At 34.6% G+C, this 23339-nt stretch overlaps 5 protein-coding genes across 5 annotated transcripts in view; 4 read left to right on the top strand and 1 right to left on the bottom strand.

The window, feature by feature from the left end:
• LOC125207579 (phospholipase D alpha 4-like) overlaps nt 1–149 on the top strand; it is a 16581-nt gene extending 16432 nt beyond the window's left edge. The window contains exon 5 of the mRNA XM_048106978.1: nt 9–149. Within this exon, the coding sequence (XP_047962935.1) occupies nt 9–12 (4 nt within the window). The 3' untranslated portion in view covers nt 13–149. The remainder of the gene's footprint in view (nt 1–8) is intronic.
• A 350-nt stretch (nt 150–499) lies between these two features.
• Nucleotides 500–3089, top strand: LOC125206949. Its single transcript, XM_048106161.1, has 11 exons — nt 500–613; nt 701–784; nt 1033–1116; nt 1188–1303; nt 1420–1521; nt 1621–1734; nt 1823–1870; nt 1967–2033; nt 2111–2164; nt 2316–2390; nt 2991–3089. The coding sequence occupies exons 1-11, from the start codon at nt 500–502 to the stop codon at nt 3087–3089; spliced, it is 957 nt and encodes a 318-aa protein (XP_047962118.1).
• A 1196-nt stretch (nt 3090–4285) lies between these two features.
• On the bottom strand, nt 4286–8365 carry LOC125208525 (3-epi-6-deoxocathasterone 23-monooxygenase CYP90D1-like). Its single transcript, XM_048108159.1, has 8 exons — nt 8094–8365; nt 7529–7853; nt 6858–7007; nt 6541–6783; nt 6188–6280; nt 5771–5956; nt 5569–5690; nt 4286–4786 (listed from the first exon to the last, which is right to left on the bottom strand). The coding sequence occupies exons 1-8, from the start codon at nt 8300–8302 to the stop codon at nt 4693–4695; spliced, it is 1422 nt and encodes a 473-aa protein (XP_047964116.1). The 5' UTR covers nt 8303–8365; the 3' UTR covers nt 4286–4692.
• Nucleotides 8366–12647: 4282 nt separating this feature from the next.
• LOC125203578 (putative disease resistance protein RGA3) lies at nt 12648–15303 on the top strand. The gene has a single exon (XM_048101958.1). It carries the CDS (start codon nt 12691–12693, stop codon nt 13960–13962), a length of 1272 nt encoding a protein of 423 aa, XP_047957915.1. The 5' UTR covers nt 12648–12690; the 3' UTR covers nt 13963–15303.
• A 6000-nt stretch (nt 15304–21303) lies between these two features.
• Nucleotides 21304–23318, top strand: LOC125206950 (putative disease resistance protein RGA3). Its single transcript, XM_048106162.1, has one exon. It carries the CDS (start codon nt 21753–21755, stop codon nt 23316–23318), a length of 1566 nt encoding a protein of 521 aa, XP_047962119.1. The 5' UTR covers nt 21304–21752.
• The last annotated feature ends 21 nt before the right edge of the window (nt 23319–23339 follow it).

The raw sequence follows: 23339 nt of genomic DNA on the forward strand, positions 1-23339 counted from the left end.
TTCACTACATAGAAAATCTAGCACTATAACTGCAGTTGAGGGAAAGACTAATAATATCTGTAACTCATTCAACAAAATTGACTTCAATTGATCATGAATGCTCCAAATATTATTGAAACTATGTTGTATTATGATTAAATATTTTTACATGCCTTTTTGTCTTAGCAATCAATGCAATCTACCACCTTTAGACTATGGAGGAAAATCTGATGAACTTTTATTGTTTCTTTCCATTTCATCAATACAGAAGCAATGGTATAGTCAAAGGACTAAAGAAATTTTCTAGGTGTAATTGAATCCATGTTATGTTATACAAGATTTTCTTCCTTATTTTCTTAATAAATAACACCAGATTACAAAATTCTTGACTGATTATATCAGATTGTTCAAATATTGAATGGTACTCCAAACTTATATATCCCAAATCTCCAAAAACAGAAAGAGGCATCCATCCTTTTCTCCCTTACGACGTCGTTTGAAGCCTTCGATCACGACAAAGATGAAAGCTTTGATGGAATACAAGATGTTAGCAGATCTAAGGCTGCTGCTGATAGCCTTTCTTTGCATCCCAATTGGATTTTTATTTGGCTCCTTTCTCAGAGAAATACATGAGGTTTCTTGAAAAATCCCCAAAAAGACTATACTAGTATTAAATAAGTTAGACATTAAATTCAGATATATATAATTTTCTTGTGTGCAGGTGCAAAAAGACACCTTTTATTCACCTTTTGATCATTCATATTCCAGCTATGCTGATGACTATGATTCAAGAAACATGTCTAAAGTAAGTTCACAAATTCTCATTTTTTCACACACTAAAGGTGTCAAGAAACAGAAAAATTTCATTGCAGATATATATAGCCTCAAATCCATGCAAAGAAGCAGCATTATCCCAAGGAATGCCCTCAGATTTTTCTCTTCAAGTTCATATTGGAAATGTGAGTATTAAAATTGAATTTCAAATATATGACATTTAATTTGATATCTTCAAAGATATGATTTTTATTGAAAAAATGTGATGTTATTTGTTAGGAAACAGCAAAAAGACCAAGGTATCTGCTGGCTTTAGCAGTTGGGATTCAACAAAAAGATATTGTGAACAAAATAGTCTCCAAGGTTAGTGATTGATTGATTTATTTATTTTATGAAAAATATTGTTTGAAAGATCATTAATTTTTTTTTTGTAGTTCAATGAGGATTTTGCAATAATGTTATTTCACTATGATGGGAAAACAAGTGAGTGGGATAAGTTTGAATGGTCACAAAGAGCAATCCACACCACTGGTCTAAAACAAACAAAATGGTAAATGAATCTTGAATATTTTAGTAACATGTTTATGATCTTCACTAAATCACAAAAATCTGATTTTTATGACTTAGTAATATTTTTATTTTATTTTTAATTATGATAAAACACAGGTGGTTTGCCAAAAGATTTCTCCATCCAGATGTAGTGGCTGAATTTGAGTATATATTCATTTGGGATGAAGATTTGGGTGTAGACAACTTCACTAGTGAAGAGTATGTTGTAATAATTTTTTCATTATATATAATAAAATATGGCATATTTACATGTACTTTTTGTGGTATATCTCATGATATTTTTTTTATGATATTTAGGTATATAAAGATTGTGAAGAAGCATGGACTAGAAATATCACAACCTGCTATTACATCAAGCAGTGAGCCAACATACAAAATCACAATGAAAAGAAATAATGTGGAAGTTCACAAGTATGTATTTGGTATTTAATTTATATTGCACAATAGTAATGATAGTATAAGATAATAAGGCTAAAATGTGAATAAACTTATTTTGCAGGGACGCAGATGAAAAATGTGAAAATCCACTTTACCCTCCTTGTGCAGGGTACATATTTTATTTACTGCTTCTAGTATTTTTTTTGCGAATAATCAAAGCGATAAAAGGTTGAATCGAGATTTACTTTAATGTACACTTTTTTAGGTTTATTGAGATTATGGCTCCAGTATTCTCAAAAGAATCATGGAGCTGTGTTTGGAAAGTAATTCAGGTATTATATTCAATAAATTGATTGCAAAAGAGTTATGCTATAGAAATCTTCTAATAAATCTTTTGTTTAATTATCAGAATGATTTGGTCCATGGTTGGGGTATTGATTTTGCATTTTGGAGATGTGTGAAGGTAAAAGTTTTTTTTTTCTCATAAGTTGGTAATAGTAGTATATTTTTATGACAATGAATTAATATATTTAATTGATAATGCTTGAAATATTAAATTACACATTACTCGTTAGAACAGAGTAAATAATTATATTTTCTTTGAAATGTGACAGGTCCCTCATGAAAATATAGGAGTAGTTGATGCACAATGGGTTGAACATCTAGTTTTGCCAACTCTAGGAACTCAGGTAAATAATTACAGAAATATAGCAATTTAAATAATTAATTCTGCTTAAATTTTGGTCAAGTCATATAAGATTTGAAAATGAAGTACTAAAACGACACTTAAAGTGACATTGCTTCATTAAGATAAGTATTTTTAATTTCTTTTTTATTTTCCTTTCTTTTCTTAAGTAATGGAACAACATCATTTTTTAGCATATCACCAAAAGATGTCTTTTTGTATTTATATAACTTAGTTATAAACAATTGAAACTTCACTGTTCAATATTTCATTTTTAAAACTTACAAAATTGACCATAATCTAATCAAATTTCGTAATTTCAATAACTATGTATCTCTATGACACATTAATTAAAAAAATATATGAAAATTCACTAACTCCGAGATAACTATCATCTCTCAAATATAGGGTGAATCCATACAGAAAAATAAGCAGCAGCAGAGGTCAAAGGTAAAGCTCTCTACCTCTTTATCATTTATTTTATATAAAGTTTTACATAATTTCATTATTTTTAATAAATTTTAATTTTAATATTTAAAGATTCTTGAACCATCATTAACCATAATCAAACTTTAAAATTGTGTTGATTGACAATCCATTTCAGACTCGAGCAAGAAGTTATGAAGAATGGAAGGAATTTGAGAGGAGAATGAAAGAAGCAGAAAAACAGGAATCTCAGAAACAGTCAAAACCTCCTATTTAAGAAGAAATCTCATATCTTAATTCAAATTTTTTTGTTCTTACAAATATACATGTACACAAATTCTTTTGACTACATAGTAACACACCCAAAATGAATCATAGCATAGAACATTATGAAATTGCTTTGTTACTGTCTAAAATTCCTTGCTCAATCTGCACTGTTGATATGATCTGGCTAGAGCTGTCAAAACCGGCCCGACCCGACCAAATTCCACATTTGAACGGTCGGCCAAACAGTTTGACAGTTCTAGTTCTAGTTAATTTTGTCATGTGACTGCCATATTCGTGTCGTACTCGCATTTATACGAGTTATGTCGTGTTCGAGTTTGATCTTATCATATTATGTCATTATCGGATAATGATATGATACGCACAATTTGTCAGGCCTAATACTAATGTCCATGAAATACAGTTATATATAGTTTTTGTGTTTGTTTTGTGGATGGGCTTGATTGATCTCCATTTAATTGAGATAGCATGAATTATAATAAAGTCAAATATGAGCTAGCTCAAATGCTTGCTTGCTCTTTCATTTAATCTATAATTAAATTTTATTTATAGAGTTTTAGGTTTATGAACTTTACAAAACTATAAAAATCTCTATAGATAAGAGATAATGCCATATTTTATTAGTGTTGTATTACTCCATGAGCAATTTCGTCTGGATATTTTTCTAGATCACAATCCTTCAGCTGTTTCCAAATGTCAATTTAAAAATTAGTCAATTTTTGCAATTCTCCTATATTAAACAAGTTACAAGAATCACGTTTTTACCTTTTTATTTCCCTTTTCCCTTTTTCTAATTACTATCCATTTTGTCGTGTTACAACTTAACTTATATAACATAAAATATTACTTCAACCAAACAAAACCCTTGTTAAAGCATTGTTTCCACTATTTAAAACCCAAACCCAATAAAAATTGAAATTTCTCACATCAATGTTGACTTCCCCATTCGTTTTGTCTAAATTCATCCCAAAATAACACAAGTGGAAGGCAAAAAAGTAGCCAATAATCCTTTATGTTTGAATAATGCAATCATAATTATGCCCACTTCGCCTAACTAAAGAATCAATTTCCAACTTTGTATTCCATTTATACAGACCCAAAGTTAGAAGAAAAGTGATCTAAAGAATTTAGAAAAAAAATCCCTCAAAGTGTTGTTCTTATCCTGTTTCAATTTTCTATAAAAAAATCCCTCAAAGTGATTATACAATGTTCTTACATGTCGAATGTAAAATCTACTTGGTATATATCATATACATTATATCTATAAAATACATAAAATATGGATATAATCACACATAATTCTTACATGGAATTCCTAAACATTATACATTATATATCTATAATCTACCTCTAAATTTATATTTTTATAATAAAAGGAAAACAACAACATTATTGGATACAAATGGCATACTACGTCAGTCTCAAATTGCCCCACACGTGTGCACTTCATAACAACAACTTTCAATTTTTTGAAAATAAATCTACTTTCTTGTCTTCATGTTGGTTGGTAGTTTTGTCACCTAGTCAATTTCTTTTGTAATTTTTTTCAAAGTGAGAATTTTTAGGGTTTGTTGAGAAGTCACCTCAAAAAATGTTTAAGAGTATCTTCTTCTTTTGATCCACACTGGCATTCGTCTCTTCATCCTCACCGTCGGAAAATTAACAATGGAATCATCCTCAGCTTCCCATCTGCAATTCAATCAAGACATTCGTTTGGTTTCGACGAGACATTTTGTCGCTTATTGAATTTTCGTAAACAATTGATATCGTCAATTTGAAACAAATAATGGAATCGTTATATAGTTGCCTAGTCAATGATGAAATTAACAGGACCCTAATATGTAGACTTGATTTAATTGTAAAAATTTGGAAGATTAATGTGATATTTCAATAGTTAGAGTCCAAATGATGGCATACATTTCATTCATTATTTATGACACTTTCAGTGCTTCATTTCTCATATTTCAACTATATATGTATTTTTATCTTTATCTTTCTTTTAATTTCTGTGTTTTTTACTTTTCAGGTGAAATTTCATTTCACTAAAAATTGCTTTTTTAAACTTAGTTCCAGGCCCCTACCTAGTTTTGATAAAATTAACTTTTCCCTAAATGAATCATTAACCCATATCTCCCAGCTAAGCAAAGGTGCATACCTTTAAGCCATAAACTTTTTTTTTCTTTTCAACACTTTAATCAAACCAATGTCACGTTAAACGAATCATGAGCTTATCAATAATAATGTACTAGTATAATCTTAACAGAGAAAATAATGGTTAAAATGTGAAAAAAGAAATGACATTGTTACTAGACTCCTAATTAATTCACTCAAGATAGAAGATTTTTTGTTAGAAAATGGGGAAAATTGCAGCAGATACATATCATACACTAATTATCAGTCCTAATTGCCTAATTAGACCCTAATTAAGAATATAATAATAATTCCTTATCAAATGCATTAATGATGAGTACCTGAATTGGGTAACAAAATGATGTAGGAAAATAGAAGTCTCCAGCCTGGCCAAGTCAAGACCTGGACACAATCTCTGTCCACCTCCAAATGGGGTGAAGTTGCTATTGTTAATTTCCTTATCCTGTCACCAAAATTAATTATACAAAATTAATTATTTAGTATCAAGAATATACAATAAATTAATTATTTTAAGAATCTTACTTGCCATCTCCATGGATTGAACTGATAAGGGAAGTCATACAATTTATCATCCAAATGCACTGATCTGAAATATGCAAAAACACACCATCCTTTTGGGATCAAATGCCCCTTTATTTCCACATCTTTCATTGCTTTTCTCATCACTCCTGTGATTATGTTTCCCATCCTTAATGTTTCCGTGATCACCTGTTTAATTTTACGATCAATTAATCTCGTGCCTCGTATACTATAAATATACACGTAACATGTATCGATGAAACTAATATAAGGAGACATTTTAGTTAATTATTAGATTGCATGATTTAAGGCAAACTTTTTGGTGATTGGTGAGAATTTAAGCCCACAAGTAATAATTGTCACTTGAACATATGCACGTGTGACATAAAAAGAATTGAGAAATTATGTAGTAATTCTTACTTTTTGTGTAAAGGGCAAAGAAGATACATAATCATTCCAAGAAAATGGCTCCTTGAGCTTCTCCTTGTGCTTCTTCAGCTTAATGTTCTCTTCCTATCAACATAAATTAAACAAAATAACACAAATATAAGAAAGGGTTTTTAAGTAAAAAAAAATCTTAATAAATTCGAAGTGAGAATCAATTGCACTAACGAGTAAAGTATCTACACAACGTTTAATTAAGGCGCCATAGCGTTCTCACAGTGCAGATACTTTATACGTTGAGTGCAGCTTTCTCACAATAATAATAATAATAATAATAATCAAAATAATAATCAAAATGTAGAAAAAAAAAGAGAGGGAAAGAAAGAGACTGTTAATTGAGTGAGAGCAGGTGGACAATCTGAGAGGTATTTGATGGCAAGAGACATGAGAAGTGGGACAGAATCCTCTCCAGGAATCATCAAATCAACCATATTTTCAGCAATTAATTCATCTGTCAATTGCTCATTCTTATCATTCAACAATGCATCCACTACATCTTTTGTTACTCCTTCATTACACCCCCTTTTTTCTTGGATTATCCCATCAATTATCTTTACCATCTTCCTCTTTGCCTGAATAAAAAAAAATTATGAATATTAAAATCAAGTATACCTTCCTAAATATATAGAAAAAAATGATAACTTACCTGCAATGATCTATAGAGCTGAGTGCCAGGAAAATTTAATGGAATGGACATAAGTCCAGCAATAAATTCTTGAAAATATTTTTTTAGCAGCTCCATTTCAATACCAGGATCCAAACTAATTAATGCTTTGACTAGCACTTGAAATGCAATCTGAAAAAAATTAAATAATAAATAAGAATGATATGAAAAAATTAAATTGAGGAAAATTTATTAAATTTATAGTAAGAGGAGACATAATAATCACCCAAGTAGCTATCTTTGTGGACACAATAAGTCATGCAAAAGTAACTCATGTAAAAAACACCAATGATTAGGTTTCAAATTATTTCCCACATATTTTGTAGTAGTATGAAACTAATTAGGTGGTAATTATCTCAAAAAATTTAAAGTACAAGCTGCACTAATCATTCACCATATAGATAAAGGTATTTAATTTACTTCAACAGTTCATCTTTCCACTCTGTGTGTGTGAAGTAATCATGCAAACATCAAACAAAAAATCTCAAAACTACTCCAACTTAAACACATACACACGTGTGTGTATGTGTGATTTTCCAAAAATTAAATTTTTTGTTTCAACTTCAATTCACTAAAATAAATTACTTTTTTTTTAAAAAAATTGGGATATGCAAACTGACCCAAAAAAAAAAACTATTTTTTAAATGACTTACATTCTTGGCTTCATTTTGGATGTAAATTGGGGAATCCTCTCTCCATCTTCCCATTGATTCCATCACATACCTCTCCATCTCTGCAGTGATTTGGGATTTTAGGGTTGAAGATTTGAAGAAACTTCCAATCAATCCATGAATTCTCCTCTGCAAACTTCCATTAATGACCAAAATCGAAGATTTCCCCATCAATTCCATTAGGGATTTGGGATAAGATGGGATGAAAGTTCTTGCATCACTTTGAAGAATTATTTTGCTCACTTCCGCATCACTCGACACTATAGTTGGACTCCCAAATAAATGTGATTTGAAAACCTTCCCATACCTAAAAAATAAAAAAATTAAAAACAAAATAAAAAATCACATATATTCAAAAAATACCAAAAAAAATTGAAATATAAGCATTTAAATAAAGGGAATTAGAGAATTGTTGCATATGACACAAGGGATGTTAAAATCAAATTTTGTACTCACCTTAAATATTGTGTATTTTTTCAATTTTGTAGCTTCATACCTTAGTTTTCTATGTGCATTATTGTGTGTAGTGTGTGTGCATAGTACTCACGTGCGGCGGCGTTTGTCGATGAAGCTTTCCGGCCGGTCGGAATAAGCGGAAGAGATGAAGTGAATTGTTTCTCCAACAAAAGGGAAGATTCCAAAGCTTCCCAAAGGAATCTTTGATGATTTGGTGGTGCTGGTGAAGTTCCACCAGTTTCTGATTTTGCATAAGCAAAATATAGATGCTGTCACTACCAAAATCATCAAAACCTCCATTTTTTTTCCCAAAATTTTTCTTTTTTTTTCTTTGGATTGGTGGAATTTTTTTTATATATAGAGAGAAGGTATTTGCATGAGAGAGGGTGTGATGAAGAAGAGAATGAGACAGGAGATAAGTGAAAAGGGGAATAGAAATTGAAGGTATATGAGTCAGCACATATTGCCTTGAGAAAGTGTGTGATTTTGTATAATTTGCTAGTACAAAAATAGAACCCTATGCTTATAGAAGGGAATTTTTTTGAGTTCATTTTTTTTATTGGAGGCAATCTGTTTGTTATTTACTTTACTTATTCGATCCACACTAGTATTTTATTGTTAACTAAATGGACTATATATTTATAATTTATATGATGATTGTTGGTTACTTTATGCCGATCAATAATATTAAAGACACGAGGATATATATTATGAATGAGGTGCGTTATATTGCTAACTTTTCAAGTTGCTACTCTGTTAACTCATCAATGCAATATATTAAAAATGTCAACGCATAATATCAACACAGTATATTTTAGTATATATGCCATAATGCTTATACATTTATTTTTGTGAATAACTTAGTTAAATGCATTAGAATATACACCCCAATCAACTTTACAATGAGATTCTATACCTCCCACCAAGATAAACCTTCTTGCCATCATTGTTAAAATTATACTCATACACTATTATTGTTTTATTATTTTTCTTGATTGGAATGATGAAAGTGTTTTTTAACACATAAAAAAGAATTTGATTACTAAAAAATGTCCCCACAGAGATGATTGAATGGTGGGTACAATATGAGTGGGATTTATGAGAGGAATCCCCTCGTGCATTCATGTGACCATACACACCATAATAAAATCCAATACACTCCATATTTATCTCATATAATAATTTCGTATTTTATTTTATTCAAATACACTTTAATTTTATTAGAATTTATGAGCTCTTTCTTCAATATATGTTGATTATTTTGTTGGTGTACGTGTGATCCAAAAGGGAGAAAAGGAAAATATATTAAATCTCTATTCTTTTTTGTTGGTCAAGATTTATTATTTCGTGAATGCATGTGGCTTGAACGGCTACCTCTCTTTAAATAATTGGGAAGTTAAGGTTGTTGATAATTGTCATTAAGAGTAATGGACTTCATTCTTGTAGCCAAAAGCAAAGCTATTATAAGTTGAGGGGCCATTGGATATTCGAACCTTTTCTAGTGTTCATGTATTTATAATCAAATTACAAGAATTCTTGAATGAATATAGTGTGTGTTTTTGTGTGTGACATGTAATATTGAATTTTAAAGAAAAATATTAGAAATGAAATTTTTTGTATCAAAGTAGCCAAGAGAAATTAAACCCTTGTGCCTAGCAATAATGTTTTTTACTTTAAAAAATTCTACGTATTATTTGATCAACGCATAGTATTAGATATATGTGTTTAAGTGTGTGTTCAATTATAATCTCATAACATAATCAATAACTAAAATAGAGTCATGATTCAGTTTATATATAGGGCCTTTTATGACTTTCAAAGGCATTCTTTGACTGCCGGCGCAGCTACAAATAATAAATTTATAAATCGAATCATCCACACTTTGCTTTTTCGTATAAAATTCATTTGGGGAAAATTTCAATAGTAATCTCCATACCTCACCCTTCCTTGTCTTTCATTTGAATTTGCTAAATTGTTATTGTAGTTAAAGGTGTTAGTTCAAATTTGGCACTTTTGCACAAACCCCATCATTCCAACACACCCTATATCATTCCCCTATTGGGCCAAAATCATAGCTTAAAAAATCATGAAAATAATATTGTTAAATGTGGAACGATTTTTATAGGGTATGGATAAATTAATTTAAGTTGTGTGAGTGTGTGTATTTTGTTAGTTTTTTTTTGGTTTCGTGTGGAAGTTTGCTTGTCTAAGCATTTTAATAGGGATTAGTGGAGTCCACAACTTGATTGGGGTTCATGCACTCCTCTATTAATTAAGACTAAATGTTGCGTGATCAATTAATGTTTTCAACTAAATTATTAAATATTCACAATTTATTTATTTTACATATAATAAATTAAATTAAGGGTATTTTGTGATCTAAAGATACCTTAATCGTATTGCATATTTTATCAACATATACGGGTAGCAAATTAGTAATTGTCGGTTATAACTTGTTTGTGTAGCTAATTTTTCTCTCATTTTCCAGTGTTACCCTTGAATCAATTATTCAAACTATTAAGCTATGTATAATATTATTATTTTTCATGCTTTCCATATCTTCATTTTTCAGATTGTATGGGGTCAACACAGATTTTCCTCGTGGCTCAAGAAATTTTATGTCAACCAAGAAATAATTTCATATCCAAAAATTAATCTTTTTTTTTTGTCATTTTGATACATCTTATAAATTTGGTTTATTTCAGTTTATAAAACTTTTTCACCACATTTTACACAACTAATAATGTGAATCTCACTATTATCTACTAATGCTACTTTAACTACTAGTATTTTATTTCCTTTCTCCTACACTTTTTTAATTTAGCATTAAAAGATACATTGTCAACAGAGTTTCCATTTTTTCGAGGATTTAGGACTATTTCCAAGCCCCGGAAATATTAGAATAATTTTATATCCATAGTGGGGATCGTTGTTCGATTAATAATTTATTGTTGTTTTGTCAATGGGCTTATATGGACAAAGCCCTTGTCATGTAGGCTTTTAACTTTATTATTGGGCCTTTCAATTACTATGCGAATAAATTTATGAACATTTTCTTCTTCAAGAAACCAAATTGTTCGGCAGATCTCAGGGCAGCTATGAAATTTTCCGGCAACACTTGTGGGAAAATTTCCGGCAACACTTATGAAATTTTCGTTCAATCACCCACCACTAAATTAATTATTTTAATATTATTTATTACTCCCTCCGTCCCCCATTAAGAGTCACACTTTTCCATTTCGGTCCGCCCCCAGTTAAGAGTCACACTTCATTTTTACCATAAATAGTAAGTAGGTCCCACATTCCGCTCACTCTATTCACTCACATTTTATTATTAAACCAATATAAAAAAATGGGTTCTACATTCCACTAACTTTTTCAAACAACTTTTCTTTACATTTCTTAAAACCCGTGCCCGGTCAAAGAGTGACTCCTAATAGGGGACGGAGGGAGTACTATAAAAATAGAAATTGTCATATTATAAAACATTATAATTAATATTTATTTGAAAATAAAGAATTTCAAAAAAAATTATACACGATATCCTAGTTTTCAATATATGTACTATTTATCAGTTTTTTATCTAATAAAGTAACAATAAATGAAGGGTATGCAAATCAACTTACTTTCTTTTTGCATATCCAATTTGACATGGGCTGTCATTGAAGCCCAATCTATCTTATATTGGCATTTTAATTACCTAGAATAATTTAAATAGCTAAATTGAATCAATAATCATGCAAAATAATGTCGAGACTTGAGAATGAAGTAGAGTAATTACGACATTGCACAGACTTCTGTCAATATCTTCTTTACCGAACTATAGTTAATGCTACTCCTATTTATCACTAACAAAATATTAGTACTCCCTTTTTAAGGAAAAATAGAAATAAAAATCAAGTAATATAAAAGGTACATATATAATATAGTATATAATAAAAATCAAGTAATATAAAAGGTACATATATAATATATATATACCTCAACTACGATTAAATAAAAAATTATAAATTTAATTCCAAATAATTTAAATCCCAATATAAAAAAGACAACAATCATCTTAGGCTCATTCGCTTTTAATTATATTTGAACTTTATATATATTGATGAATAATTATCATGTAAGATTATGCCATTATGCTAATAATTTTTGATAGAATTCTTAATTTTAAAACTCTTTTTTGTAATTAATCGGTATTAATTTATTAACATCTTAGTTAACGTGTTTCAATGAAATAATTTTACATTTAATATTCATTTGTTTCAATTTTTTTTATAGCAATGAACTATATTTATATATTTTTCGGTTTCAACTATATTTATATTTGCATATACTATATGGGTTTGAATTTATTTTTTTTAGACTTTTGCTTTCTAACTAATGGATTGAGGCTTCAAATATTGAGGAATCTCTTTTTAGGAAAAGGAAAAGAAATTCTAATTTTAAATTTAATATATCATGAATGACAAACTTAGTTACATGTATTAATGAAATGTTTCAAAACATGCTCTTGGATTTCAACAATAATAAACGACAAAAATCAAAACCTATGCCCCACATGCAACTATGCAGTAAACGTTAGCTGAAAATAAAGATGATGGATTGGTTTCCACCTTTAAATGAAGATAAGAAAATATGAGGGAAACAAAATACATCTCCAAATTCAGGTAGTAGCTAATCTAGTGGAAATGGCCGATGCTATGATTTCAGCTGTTGTGGAGAGAGTTGCAGCTATAATCGAAGATCAGATTCAGTATGAAGTCAATTTGGTGAGAGGTGTAGAGAAGGAGCTTCTCGATCTTTCCAGGAAGCTCGAGATGATCAGAAAGGTGTTGGATGATGCAGAAAGTAGAGGAGTGAAGGATCAAAGCGTCAAAAGTTGGTTAAAGAAGCTAGAAGCAACGGCTTATGAGATGGACGACATTTTAGATGAATGGAACTACTCTCTTCTCAAGCATAAGATGGAAGCTTCTGTTGAGCCTGAGCCTGAGCCTGAGCCTGAAAACAAGGTATGTTGCTCCTTCATCCCATCTTCGCATATATGTTTCAACAAAGTCTCTGTTCGTCGCGGAACTGCCAAGAAAGTAGAACATGTAAAAGCCACACTTGATCAGATTTTAAGAGAAAAAGATGATTTTAATTTTATCATCTCTCTGCCTGCGCCTAATCTTGTGCCTGCACCGTGGCGAGAACAATCCACGCATTTGATTGACTTGAAGAAAGTTCATGGGTTGACCATATATAGGAAAAAGGATGTCATAGTGAGGAATATGATGCTTAGTGGTAGCTCTACCAAAATTCTGTCTATAGTTGGGACAGGGGGACTTGGGAAAACAACTCTTGCCAAACTTGTTTATAACGATACTCAAGTGAAGGGTTGTTACGAGTTAAGAATATGGATTTGTGTTTCTGATCCCTTTGATGTGGTTAGGATTGCCAGTGGGATTGTTGATAGTGTGGGATCAGAAACAATTCCTCCAAATACCGACCAATTGGCATTGGTATTACAGAAACTAGGAGCATCCGTTTTAGGAAAAAAGTTTCTTCTTGTCCTTGATGATGTTTGGATAGAAGATGAAAGCAAATGGAAGGACCTGAAAATAAGTCTCCAATGTGGTGCAGCAGGCAGCAAAGTTCTGGTGACAACAAGAAATGAAAGGGTAGCTAAGATGATGGGTACCTTAGGCGATGATATGTATCATCCAAATAAGCTTAGTCAAGAAGAGTGTTGGTCATTATTGCGGGACACATCCCTTCCAGAAAAGAGTGAGGTGGAATGTCAAAATTTTGAGGATATTGGCAAGAAGATAGCTAACAAGTGCAATGGATTGCCTCTTGCTGCAATTGTTTTGGGAAGACTTTTACAGTACAAGGATTTGGAAGGGTGGAAACAAGTAGAGAATAGTGAAATATGGAAATTGGAGAAGATAGAATTCGAGCTTTTTCCTCATTTGGTTTAAAGCTACAATGAGCTGTCCCCAACTCTAAAGCGTTGTTTTTCATACTGTGCCTTTTATGCTAAAGATCACCGAATTCATGCGAAGACTCTAATAGAACAATGGATGGCGATAGGTTATCTTGGCTCTGATAGTGGAAATGGTGAAGTGGAACTCAAAGGGCAAGAGTATTTGAATAATTTAGCAATGCGTTCTTTGTTTCAAGACGTTGAGGAAAGTGAGTCAGGGGAACCTATAGAATGGTGTAAAATGCATGATATAGTACATGATTTTGCTCTATTTCTTAGGAAGAATGATAAGAAAGAGGGAAGTTGTCAAGCTTGTGATTCTTCGTTGGTTTCTCATGTCCAAGAATATCGTAGTGTATTGTGGCAGATACCTTCTCTTGAGGGGAGAAAGAAAAGTTGTAAAGTTTGTGATTGCTTAAAAAGTGTTAGGGTGTTAAGAATTAGGAGTGAAGCTCTTCCGAAGGGAATGGAAAAGTTGATTCACTTGAGATGGTTGGACGTTAGTTACATTGCAATGTCAAAGGATGGCCTCGAAATCATATGTAGGCTTCATTTCTTGCAAACTCTTCTCTTATCATGGTGCAAGCTAACAGAGATTCCACGAGAAATTGGGAATTTGGTGCAGTTAAGACGACTTGACTTAAGTCGGAATAACGCATTGGCCAAGTTACCTGAGAGCATGTATAAATTGGTTGAATTGCGAACTCTTTCTTTAGCACACTGCTCTCTAGAAGGGATTCAGGAAGGATTTGGGGCATTGGTTGAGTTAAGACAATTTGACTTGAGTTGGAACAGGGAATTAAAGGAGTTACCAAATAGCATTGTTAGTTTGGCTAAACTACAAATCTTGAATCTTGAAGGCACTGGTATCATGACACAGCTCCCAGTAGTCATGAGCCCAACCTATCAGCCTAAGACACGCTGAGACAGTCCAGAAGCAGCCTCAGAACCTGCATATCATATCCATTAGATTTTTATTCCATTAAATGTAACAAGAGTCGAGCGTATTATAAGCTCATTTTCGTTTTCTTTATCGGTTCTTTCCCGGATTGCAAAAATATGGTTCTTATCTATTGAATCTCTTGTAATGCAAGAAACTAGCATTATGTTATCAAATCTCTATCTCTCAAACTCATAGAAATTGAGGATGTCTCAAGTCTCGTTAGAGATATGCAGCAATATTTAGAGGGAGAGTTAGGTAGGTTTTGAGTATATTTTGTAAAAAAAATTACGCATGCACAAAATCATACCAAATCAAAATTTAATCATAAGGATATCCCTTCAAATTTGAGACCTGCAGAATTTATAAGCCTGTCAACATATGTTGATTATTTTGTTGGTGTACATGTGATCCAAAAGGGGTAAAAGGAAAATATATTAAATCTCTATTCTTTTTTGTTGGTCAAGATTTATTATTTCGTGAATGCATGTGGCTTGAACGGCTACTCTCTTTAAATAATTGGGAAGTTAAGGTAGTTGATAATTGTCATTAAGAGTAATGGCCTTCATTCTTGTAGCCAAAAGCAAATCTATAAGTTGAGGGGCAAATTGGATATTAGAACCTGTTGGAAGAAGATCACAGAATATCTCGTCATATCCGGAGGAAGATATGCAAGATTATATTATACCAGTTATAGGAGATTTGAATCATGTAATTTATGCTAATTAGGTTTTCCTTGTATAGTTTTTCCTAAGCCTATATAATAGTGCCTAATGTACAAAGTCACATATCAATGAATAATAGTACCGCCTTTACCGATCAGTTTATCATGGTATCAAGAGCAGGAGCGTTTTTTGGCTCAGAGAATACTTCATCATAGCCGATTATACCTTTCTCAACCTTTTCTAGCCCAGATGCAGATTAGAAACCAGAACCTACATATCAGAAACATGTCAGATACAGAAGACAACAAGGCCGATCCAGAAAATTCAACAAGATTGAAGAACAGCAAGAACGTCACTGTGGCGTTCAAGCTAAACGGAAAGAATTACCCACTGTGGTCAAGACTTATAAAAGTCAAGATCGGAGGGCGAGGTGCTTATTCGCACATCAGGAACAACCCCCCAGAACCAGGAAGCAAAGGATACGATGATTGGGAAGAAGACGACTTGGTGGTATTTTCTTGGATTGTAGACAACATCGAGAATGACATTGTCGCTGATTTCGCCCACCATCTAACATCGAAAGCACTTTGGGACAGCCTCGCTGTAACATTTGAGAACAGGGCAGACAAGTACCATATCTACGATCTGGAGGATAAAGCAATAAACATTAAACAGGGCAACCTTGATCTGGAAACTTATTACCGGAGGATCCACGGGCTATGGATCAGCATCGACAGAAGCCAGAAGCAACCAATTAGTTGCTGTGATAAAGGAATCGATCAGTTTCGAACATACTCGAACGAGAAACGATTGATTAAATTTCTGACTGGATTGAATCAGGAGTACGATTCAATTCGGAGGGACATCTTGAAGGAGGAACCGACCCCATCAGTCGAGGCAGCCTACGGATGGGTGAAGACGGAGGCGGCTCGACGTCGTATCATGCCACCGGCGTCGTCTCCACCCGTTGTAGATGCCGACGGTGTGAATACCGAGTCATCATTTGGGGATATTGGACATGGGCTTGCTGCTCAGAGCAACCGTCCGCCACATCGGGATCGACTTCAACGCCCCGGAGCTACCGGCCGACCAGGGAACCGGCCAGACAAATCAAATCTCTGGTGCACTCACTGCCAGAGACCGAAGCACACCTATGAGACATGCTTCAAGCGATTGGGGTACCCAGAGTGGTGGGAAGAAAGGCAGAAAACTAGAGCCACTCAACCCCAGGCAAAGATGGCGGTCGGCGTGACGGAGGAGGGGCAGCCCCGAGGTCAGACCGGAAATCATGGGGGAACGACCAATCAAAGGTCGACGGTGACTGGAGAAGCTCCAACCGGCGGCGGCAACATCCGGGGAGTCGGGAATTTCGCCGAACGGGCGGAGATGGCGGCGGCAGGAGGTATCGGGTTTGGTTTTAAACCAAACCCTATCCCTTTTTCTAAATTATGCTTTTTAACCCCAGATTGTGTGAATTTAGAGATTAAACCCCATGATTTTAAAAAGGAACCCTCATATTATATGAATTCATATATTGACCCCCTGACTATCCAGAATCTTGATATACACCCCAATATAGTGAGAAAACGTGAAATACACCCCAGCCTATGCAATTATGTGTCAAAAAATCCATTTGCTCCGTTAGAAAAATTATCCGTTGCATTTCTTGTGAGTAAAGGGGTTGAAACAACAAAGGGGTGGATTTTTGATTGTGGGGCGACTGATACTATGACCCCGGATAAGAGTGATTTCAGTGACATGAGTGGAATTACAAAAACATATATTAAGACTGCGAGTGGGGAATTGATTACTGTTGAGGGTTCTGGCACTATTGAAATCTCTCCTACTCTCAAACTCAGAAATTGCTTATATGTTCCGACTTTGTCTCAGCGATTGATGTCTATAAGTCATGTGACGAAGGAGTTGAATTGCACTCTTCTAATGCATCCTGATTTTTGCATTTTACAGGATATTCGGACGAGGAGGATTCTTGGGCGTGGCACTGAGAAGCATGGACTCTACTACGTGGACGAGATAGCTCAAACTGGCAGTGCGATGCTGGCTCACGGGTCCACGAAACAAGAAATTTGGCTGTGGCACCGAAGACTAGGACACCCTTCTCCTGGTTATTTTAAACTTCTTTTTCCAAACCTTTCTATTCCTACTGATTTTGCATGTGAGACTTGTGTTTTGGCCAAAAGCCACAGACAATCTTTTAAACTCTCGAACACTCGTATGAATACTATTTTTTCCTTGGTACATTCTGATGTGTGGGGTCCCGCTCCTATTGTTGGTGGGGGAAACTTTCGATACTTTGTGATATTTGTTGATGATTGCACTAGAATGACTTGGATTTATTTTATGAAACATAAGTCTGAAGTTATTGATAAGTTTGTCTTATTTTTTAAAATGGTTCAAACTCAATTTCATACCACCATCAAAACCCTTCGATCTGATAATGGGAGGGAATTTGTTAATAGCTCTATGACACAATTTTTTCAAGAAAAGGGAATGGTTCACCAGACTTCTTGTGCTTATACACCCGAACAAAATGGGGTAGCGGAACGGAAAAATAGGACAATCCTAGAAATAACCCGAGCCCTAATGATTGAATCCAAAGTCCCAACACATTTCTGGCCAGAAGCTATAGCCACATCTGTCTACCTCATAAATCGCCTACCCACAAAAATCCTTAACAAAAAAACTCCTCTCGATATCCTGTCCAAACTATCCACAATCCCTCAACACCTGAACCTTCAACCCAAAGTTTTTGGCTGCACGGTTTATGTTCATGTCCCAAAACACGAAAGAACCAAATTATCCCCATGTGCTACCAAATGTGTCTTCGTTGGGTACGGGATAAACCAGAAGGGCTACCGATGTTTTGACCCCAATACCCGTAAAATTACCACCACCATGAACTGTAATTTCCTAGAAACCGAATTCTTTTACCACACCCACCTTCGTAGTCAGGGGGAGAGTGATCCCGGTAATTCCACAGACTATCTTAGTTGGGTTGTGCCACTTCCAAACTCTTCGATTGAGGATCCAACAGAGTCAGTTGTCACTGCCGCCGAGCAGGTCTCGCCAATAGAGTCATCTCATCCGCAATCCCTTGATCCTTCTCCAACGATATCCGAGGTAATTACTGAACCAAGTCCCATTACGGTTTCTACTGACCCGATAAGTGCAGAACCACTAGAAGAAGACAACACAATTGACAGCGACACTGGAGGATATGTTCTTCCTTATCGGAGTACAAGAGGGGTCCCGCCAAAAAGATATTCTCCCGAAAGGATTGGGAAGAAGAGCCGATACGGAGTGGCGAATTTTGTGCAAGGAAACCTTACAAAAATGGCAAGAGCATTTGAAGCTGCCTTATACGAGGAAGAAGAGATTCCTCAATCGACGGAGGAAGCAATGAAACATAAACACTGGAGAGAGGCAATGTCCACTGAAATGAAGGCACTAATGAGGAACGATACTTGGGTCAAAGGCAAGTTACCAGAAGGAGTAAGGGCTGTCGGGTGTAGATGGGTGTTCACGATAAAAAGGAGGCCAGATGGCACGATAGAGAGATATAAAGCCAGACTTGTGGCAAAGGGATATACTCAAACTTATGGTGTGGATTACGCTGAGACTTTCTCACCTGTGGCAAAGATTAACACTGTAAGAGTGCTATTCTCGATTGCTGCTAACAAGGATTGGCCACTTCATCAGTTCGATGTGACTAATGCATTCCTACATGGAGAATTACCAAAACCAGTTTTCATGGAGCCCCCACCTGGGTTCACGGATGAATTTCAAAGTGGAGAAGTATGTAAGCTACAGAAGACTTTATACGGGCTGAAACAGTCTCCGAGAGCATGGTTTGGGAGGTTCACGGAGGTGATGAAAAAGTATGGGTACAAGCAGAGCAATTCTGACCACACGCTGTTTATCAAGAAACGAGAAGGAAAAATCACGTGTTTGATCATATACGTGGATGACATGATTATCACCGGGGATGACAAAGAAGAAATGGCAGCGCTAAGGAAAAACTTGTTCAGTGAATTTGAGATGAAAGATTTGGGGTTACTGAAGTATTTTTTGGGAATAGAGGTGCTAAGGTCGAAGAAGGGAATCTTCATAAATCAGAGGAAGTATGTACTGGATTTGTTGGCTGAAGTTGGGATGGTGGACTGTAAACCAGCAGATACCCCAATAATTCAAAACCACGGACTGCAGATAAGGAAAGAGGCGAAGCAGGCTGATAGAGCGAAATACCAACGTTTGGTTGGGAAATTGATTTATCTATCGCATACGAGACCAGATATTGCCTATGCCGTGGGGGTGGTAAGCCAGTTCATGCACGCACCCCAAGAAGAACATTGGGAGGCAGTTCTGCGGATTGTTCGGTATTTAAAGGGGACAGCCGAACATGGGCTTCTGTTTGAAAAACATGGGCACTTACAGATACATGGATTTACCGATGCTGATTGGGCCGGAAACCCAAATGATAGGAAGTCAACTGCAGGGTACTTCACCTTTGTAGGAGGAAATCTCGTGACATGGAGGAGTAAGAAGCAGAAAGTAGTGGCACTATCTAGTGCGGAAGCGGAGTTTCGTGGGATTAAGAGTGGGTTGACCGAGTTACTATGGTTGCGCAGGCTTATGAAGGAGTTGGAGTTGTTTTCATCCCAAACGTGCAGATTGTATTGTGATAATAAGGCAGCCATCAGTATTTCAGAGAATCCGGTTCAACATGATCGAACCAAGCATGTGGAAGTGGATAGACACTTCATAAAGGATAACATTGAAGCAAAGATTGTTGAGATGCCATATGTCAACTCTGAAGATCAGCTAGCAGACATCCTGACAAAGGCCGTGAACTCAAAATCCTTTCGAGAGGTATTATGCAAGTTGAGTATCGGAAACCCCGTTACTTAACTTGAGGGGGAGTGTTGGAAGAAGATCACGGAGTATCTCGCTATATCCGGAGGAAGATACACAAGATTATATTATACCAATCATAGGAGATTTGAATCATGTAATTAATGATAATTAGGTTTTCCTTGTATAGTTTTTCCTAAGCCTATATAATAATGTCTAATGTACAAAGTTTTTGGTTTAGTGTGGAAGTTTGCATGTTGTCTAAGCATTTTAATAGGGATTAGTGGAGTCCACAACTTGATTGGGGTTCATGCACTCCTCTATTAATTAAGACTAAATGTTGCGTGATCAATTAATGTTTTCAACTAAATTATTAAATATTCATAATTTATTTATTTTACATATAATAGATTAAATTAAGGGTGTTTTGTGATCTAAATATACATTAATCGTATTGCATATTTTATCAACATATACGGGTAGCAAATTAGTAATTGTCGGTTATAACTTGTTTGTGTAGCTAATTTTTCTCTCATTTTCCAGTGTTACCCTTGAATCAATTATTCCAACTATTAAGCTATGTATAATATTATTAATTTTCATACTTTCATATCTTCATTTTAAGATTGTAATGGGGTCAACAACGATTTTCTTCGTGTGGCTCAAGAAATTTTATGTCAACCTAATTTATAATTCTATAATATATACTCCCTCATATCCAAAAATTAAAAAATCTAACTATTGCAACGTCAAATTTAGTTACAACTTACAACTTACATGTAACAGTCTCAAAATTCTATATATGAACATATTAATGAAATGTTTCAAAATATGCTCTTAGATTTCAACAAATATAAAACGACAAAAATCTAAACGTTTGCTGCCCCACAAACAACTTTGCAGTGAACGTTATCTTCACTTTCCAAAAGATGGAAAATGGAATCAATAATTGTATTAAAGCTGAAATAAAGATGATGGTTTGATTTCTACCTTTAAACCAAGATAAGAAAATCTAAGGGAAAAAATACTTCTCCAAATTCAGGTTGTAGCCAAGCTAGTGATAATGGCTGATGCTGTGATTTCAGTTGTTGTGGAGAGAGTTGCAACTATCATTCAAGATCAGATCCGGTATGAAGTCAATTTGGTGAGAGGCGTCGAGAAGGAGCTTCTCGACCTTTCTAAGAAGCTCGAGATGGTCAGGAAGGTGTTGGATGATGCAGAAAAGAGAGGAGTGAACGATCAGAGCGTCAAAAGTTGGCTGAAGAAGCTTGAAGCTACAGCTTATGAGATGGACGACATTTTGGATGAATGGAACTACTCCCTTCTCAAACACAAGATGGAAGCTTCTCTGAGCCTGAGCCTGAGCCCGAGCCTAAGAAAATGGTATGTTGCTCCTTCATCCCATCTCCATGTTTATGTTTCAAGAAAGTTTCTGTTCGTCGTGAAACTGCCAAGAAAATAGAACATGTGAAGGTCACGCTTGATCAGATTTTAAAGGAGAAAGATGATTTTAATTTTGTCAATCTCACACCCACACCCGCACCTCGGCGAGAACAATCCACACATTATGTTGATCTGAAAAAAGTTCATGGGTTGGACATACATAGGAAAACAAAAGATATAGTGAGCAAACTGATGGTTGATGTTGGTGATATGCAAATTTTGTCAATAGTTGGAACGGGAGGGCTTGGAAAAACAACTCTTGCAAAACTTGTTTATAATGATAATCAAGTGAAGGATTGTTTTAAAATAAGAGTATGGATTTGTGTTTCTGATCCCTTTGATGTGGCCGGGGTCGCCAGAGGAATTGTTAATAGTGTAGGATTAGAAACGATTCCTCCAAATACCGATCAATTGGCACTGGTATTAGAAAAACTAGAAGCATCTGTTTCTGGAAAGAAGTTTCTTCTGGTCCTTGATGATGTTTGGACAGAAGAAGAAAACAAATGGAAGGACTTGAAAATCTGTCTCCAATGTGGTGCACCGGGTAGTAAAATTCTTGTGACAACAAGAAATGAAACGGTAGCTAAGATGATGGGTACCGTGGATGATAATATATATCGCCCAAATAATCTTAGTGAAGAAGAGTGTTGGGCATTATTGCGTGACACATCCCTTCCAGGAAAGAGTGAGGCAGAATGTCGAAATTTTGAGGATATTGGCAAGAAAGTAGCTAGCAAGTGCAAGGGATTGCCACTTGCTGTGATTGTTTTGGGAAGAGTATTGCAGTTCAAGACTAGTTTGGAAGAGTGGGAACATGTAGAGAGGAGTCAAATATGGAAATTGGAGAAGGTGGAAGTAGAACTTTTTCCTCATCTAGTTTTAAGCTACAATGAATTGTCCCCTACTCTTAAGCGTTGTTTTTCATATTGTGCCGCCTATCCTAAGGATCACCGATTTCATGCGGAAAGTCTGATAGAAGAATGGATGGCGCAAGGTTATCTGGGCTCTGATAGTGGAAATGGTGCAGTGGAACTCAAAGGGCGAGAGAACTTGAGAAATTTAGCAATGCGTTGTTTGTTTCAAGACATTGAGAAAAGTGAGTCGGGGGAGCAGATAGAATCGTGTAGAATGCATGATATAGTACATGATTTTGCTCTATTTCTTAGGAAGAATGATGACAATGAGAGAAGTTGTCAAGTTTGTGATTCTTCATTGGTTTCTCATGTCCAAGAATATCGGAGTCTACTGTTGGACTACAAACCTCCTATTGATGGAAGAGACAAAAGTTGTCAAGTTTGTGATTGCATGAAAAGTCTAAGGGTGTTAAGAATTGGCTTTCATTTTCCAATGGGAATGGAAACGTTGATTCACTTGAGATGGTTGGATTGTAGTTATAAAGTCTCGGGATATGTTTCAGGGTACGATGAATGAAAAGGAGCAGTCATCATCATC

The sequence above is a fragment of the Salvia hispanica genome, chromosome 2 (assembly GCF_023119035.1).
Source record: "Salvia hispanica cultivar TCC Black 2014 chromosome 2, UniMelb_Shisp_WGS_1.0, whole genome shotgun sequence".
Taxonomy (NCBI): domain Eukaryota; kingdom Viridiplantae; phylum Streptophyta; class Magnoliopsida; order Lamiales; family Lamiaceae; genus Salvia; species Salvia hispanica.

Excerpts from the sequence above, each read along its gene's own strand:
- LOC125206949 (XM_048106161.1), top strand. The coding sequence starts at position 500 with ATGAAAGCTTTGATGGAATACAAGATGTTAGCAGATCTAAGGCTGCTG. Across the intron at positions 614-700 it reads TTCTCAGAGAAATACATGAG|GTGCAAAAAGACACCTTTTA; the intron begins GTTTCTTGAAAA and ends TCTTGTGTGCAG. Across the intron at positions 2,034-2,110 it reads GTGTTTGGAAAGTAATTCAG|AATGATTTGGTCCATGGTTG; the intron begins GTATTATATTCA and ends TTTAATTATCAG.
- LOC125208525 (XM_048108159.1), bottom strand. The coding sequence starts at position 8,302 with ATGGAGGTTTTGATGATTTTGGTAGTGACAGCATCTATATTTTGCTTA. Across the intron at positions 7,008-7,528 it reads TCCAAAATGAAGCCAAGAAT|ATTGCATTTCAAGTGCTAGT; the intron begins GTAAGTCATTTA and ends AATTTTTTTCAG. Across the intron at positions 6,784-6,857 it reads AGCTCTATAGATCATTGCAG|GCAAAGAGGAAGATGGTAAA; the intron begins GTAAGTTATCAT and ends TTTTTTATTCAG.
- LOC125206950 (XM_048106162.1), top strand. The coding sequence starts at position 21,753 with ATGGAACTACTCCCTTCTCAAACACAAGATGGAAGCTTCTCTGAGCCT.
- LOC125203578 (XM_048101958.1), top strand. The coding sequence starts at position 12,691 with ATGGCCGATGCTATGATTTCAGCTGTTGTGGAGAGAGTTGCAGCTATA.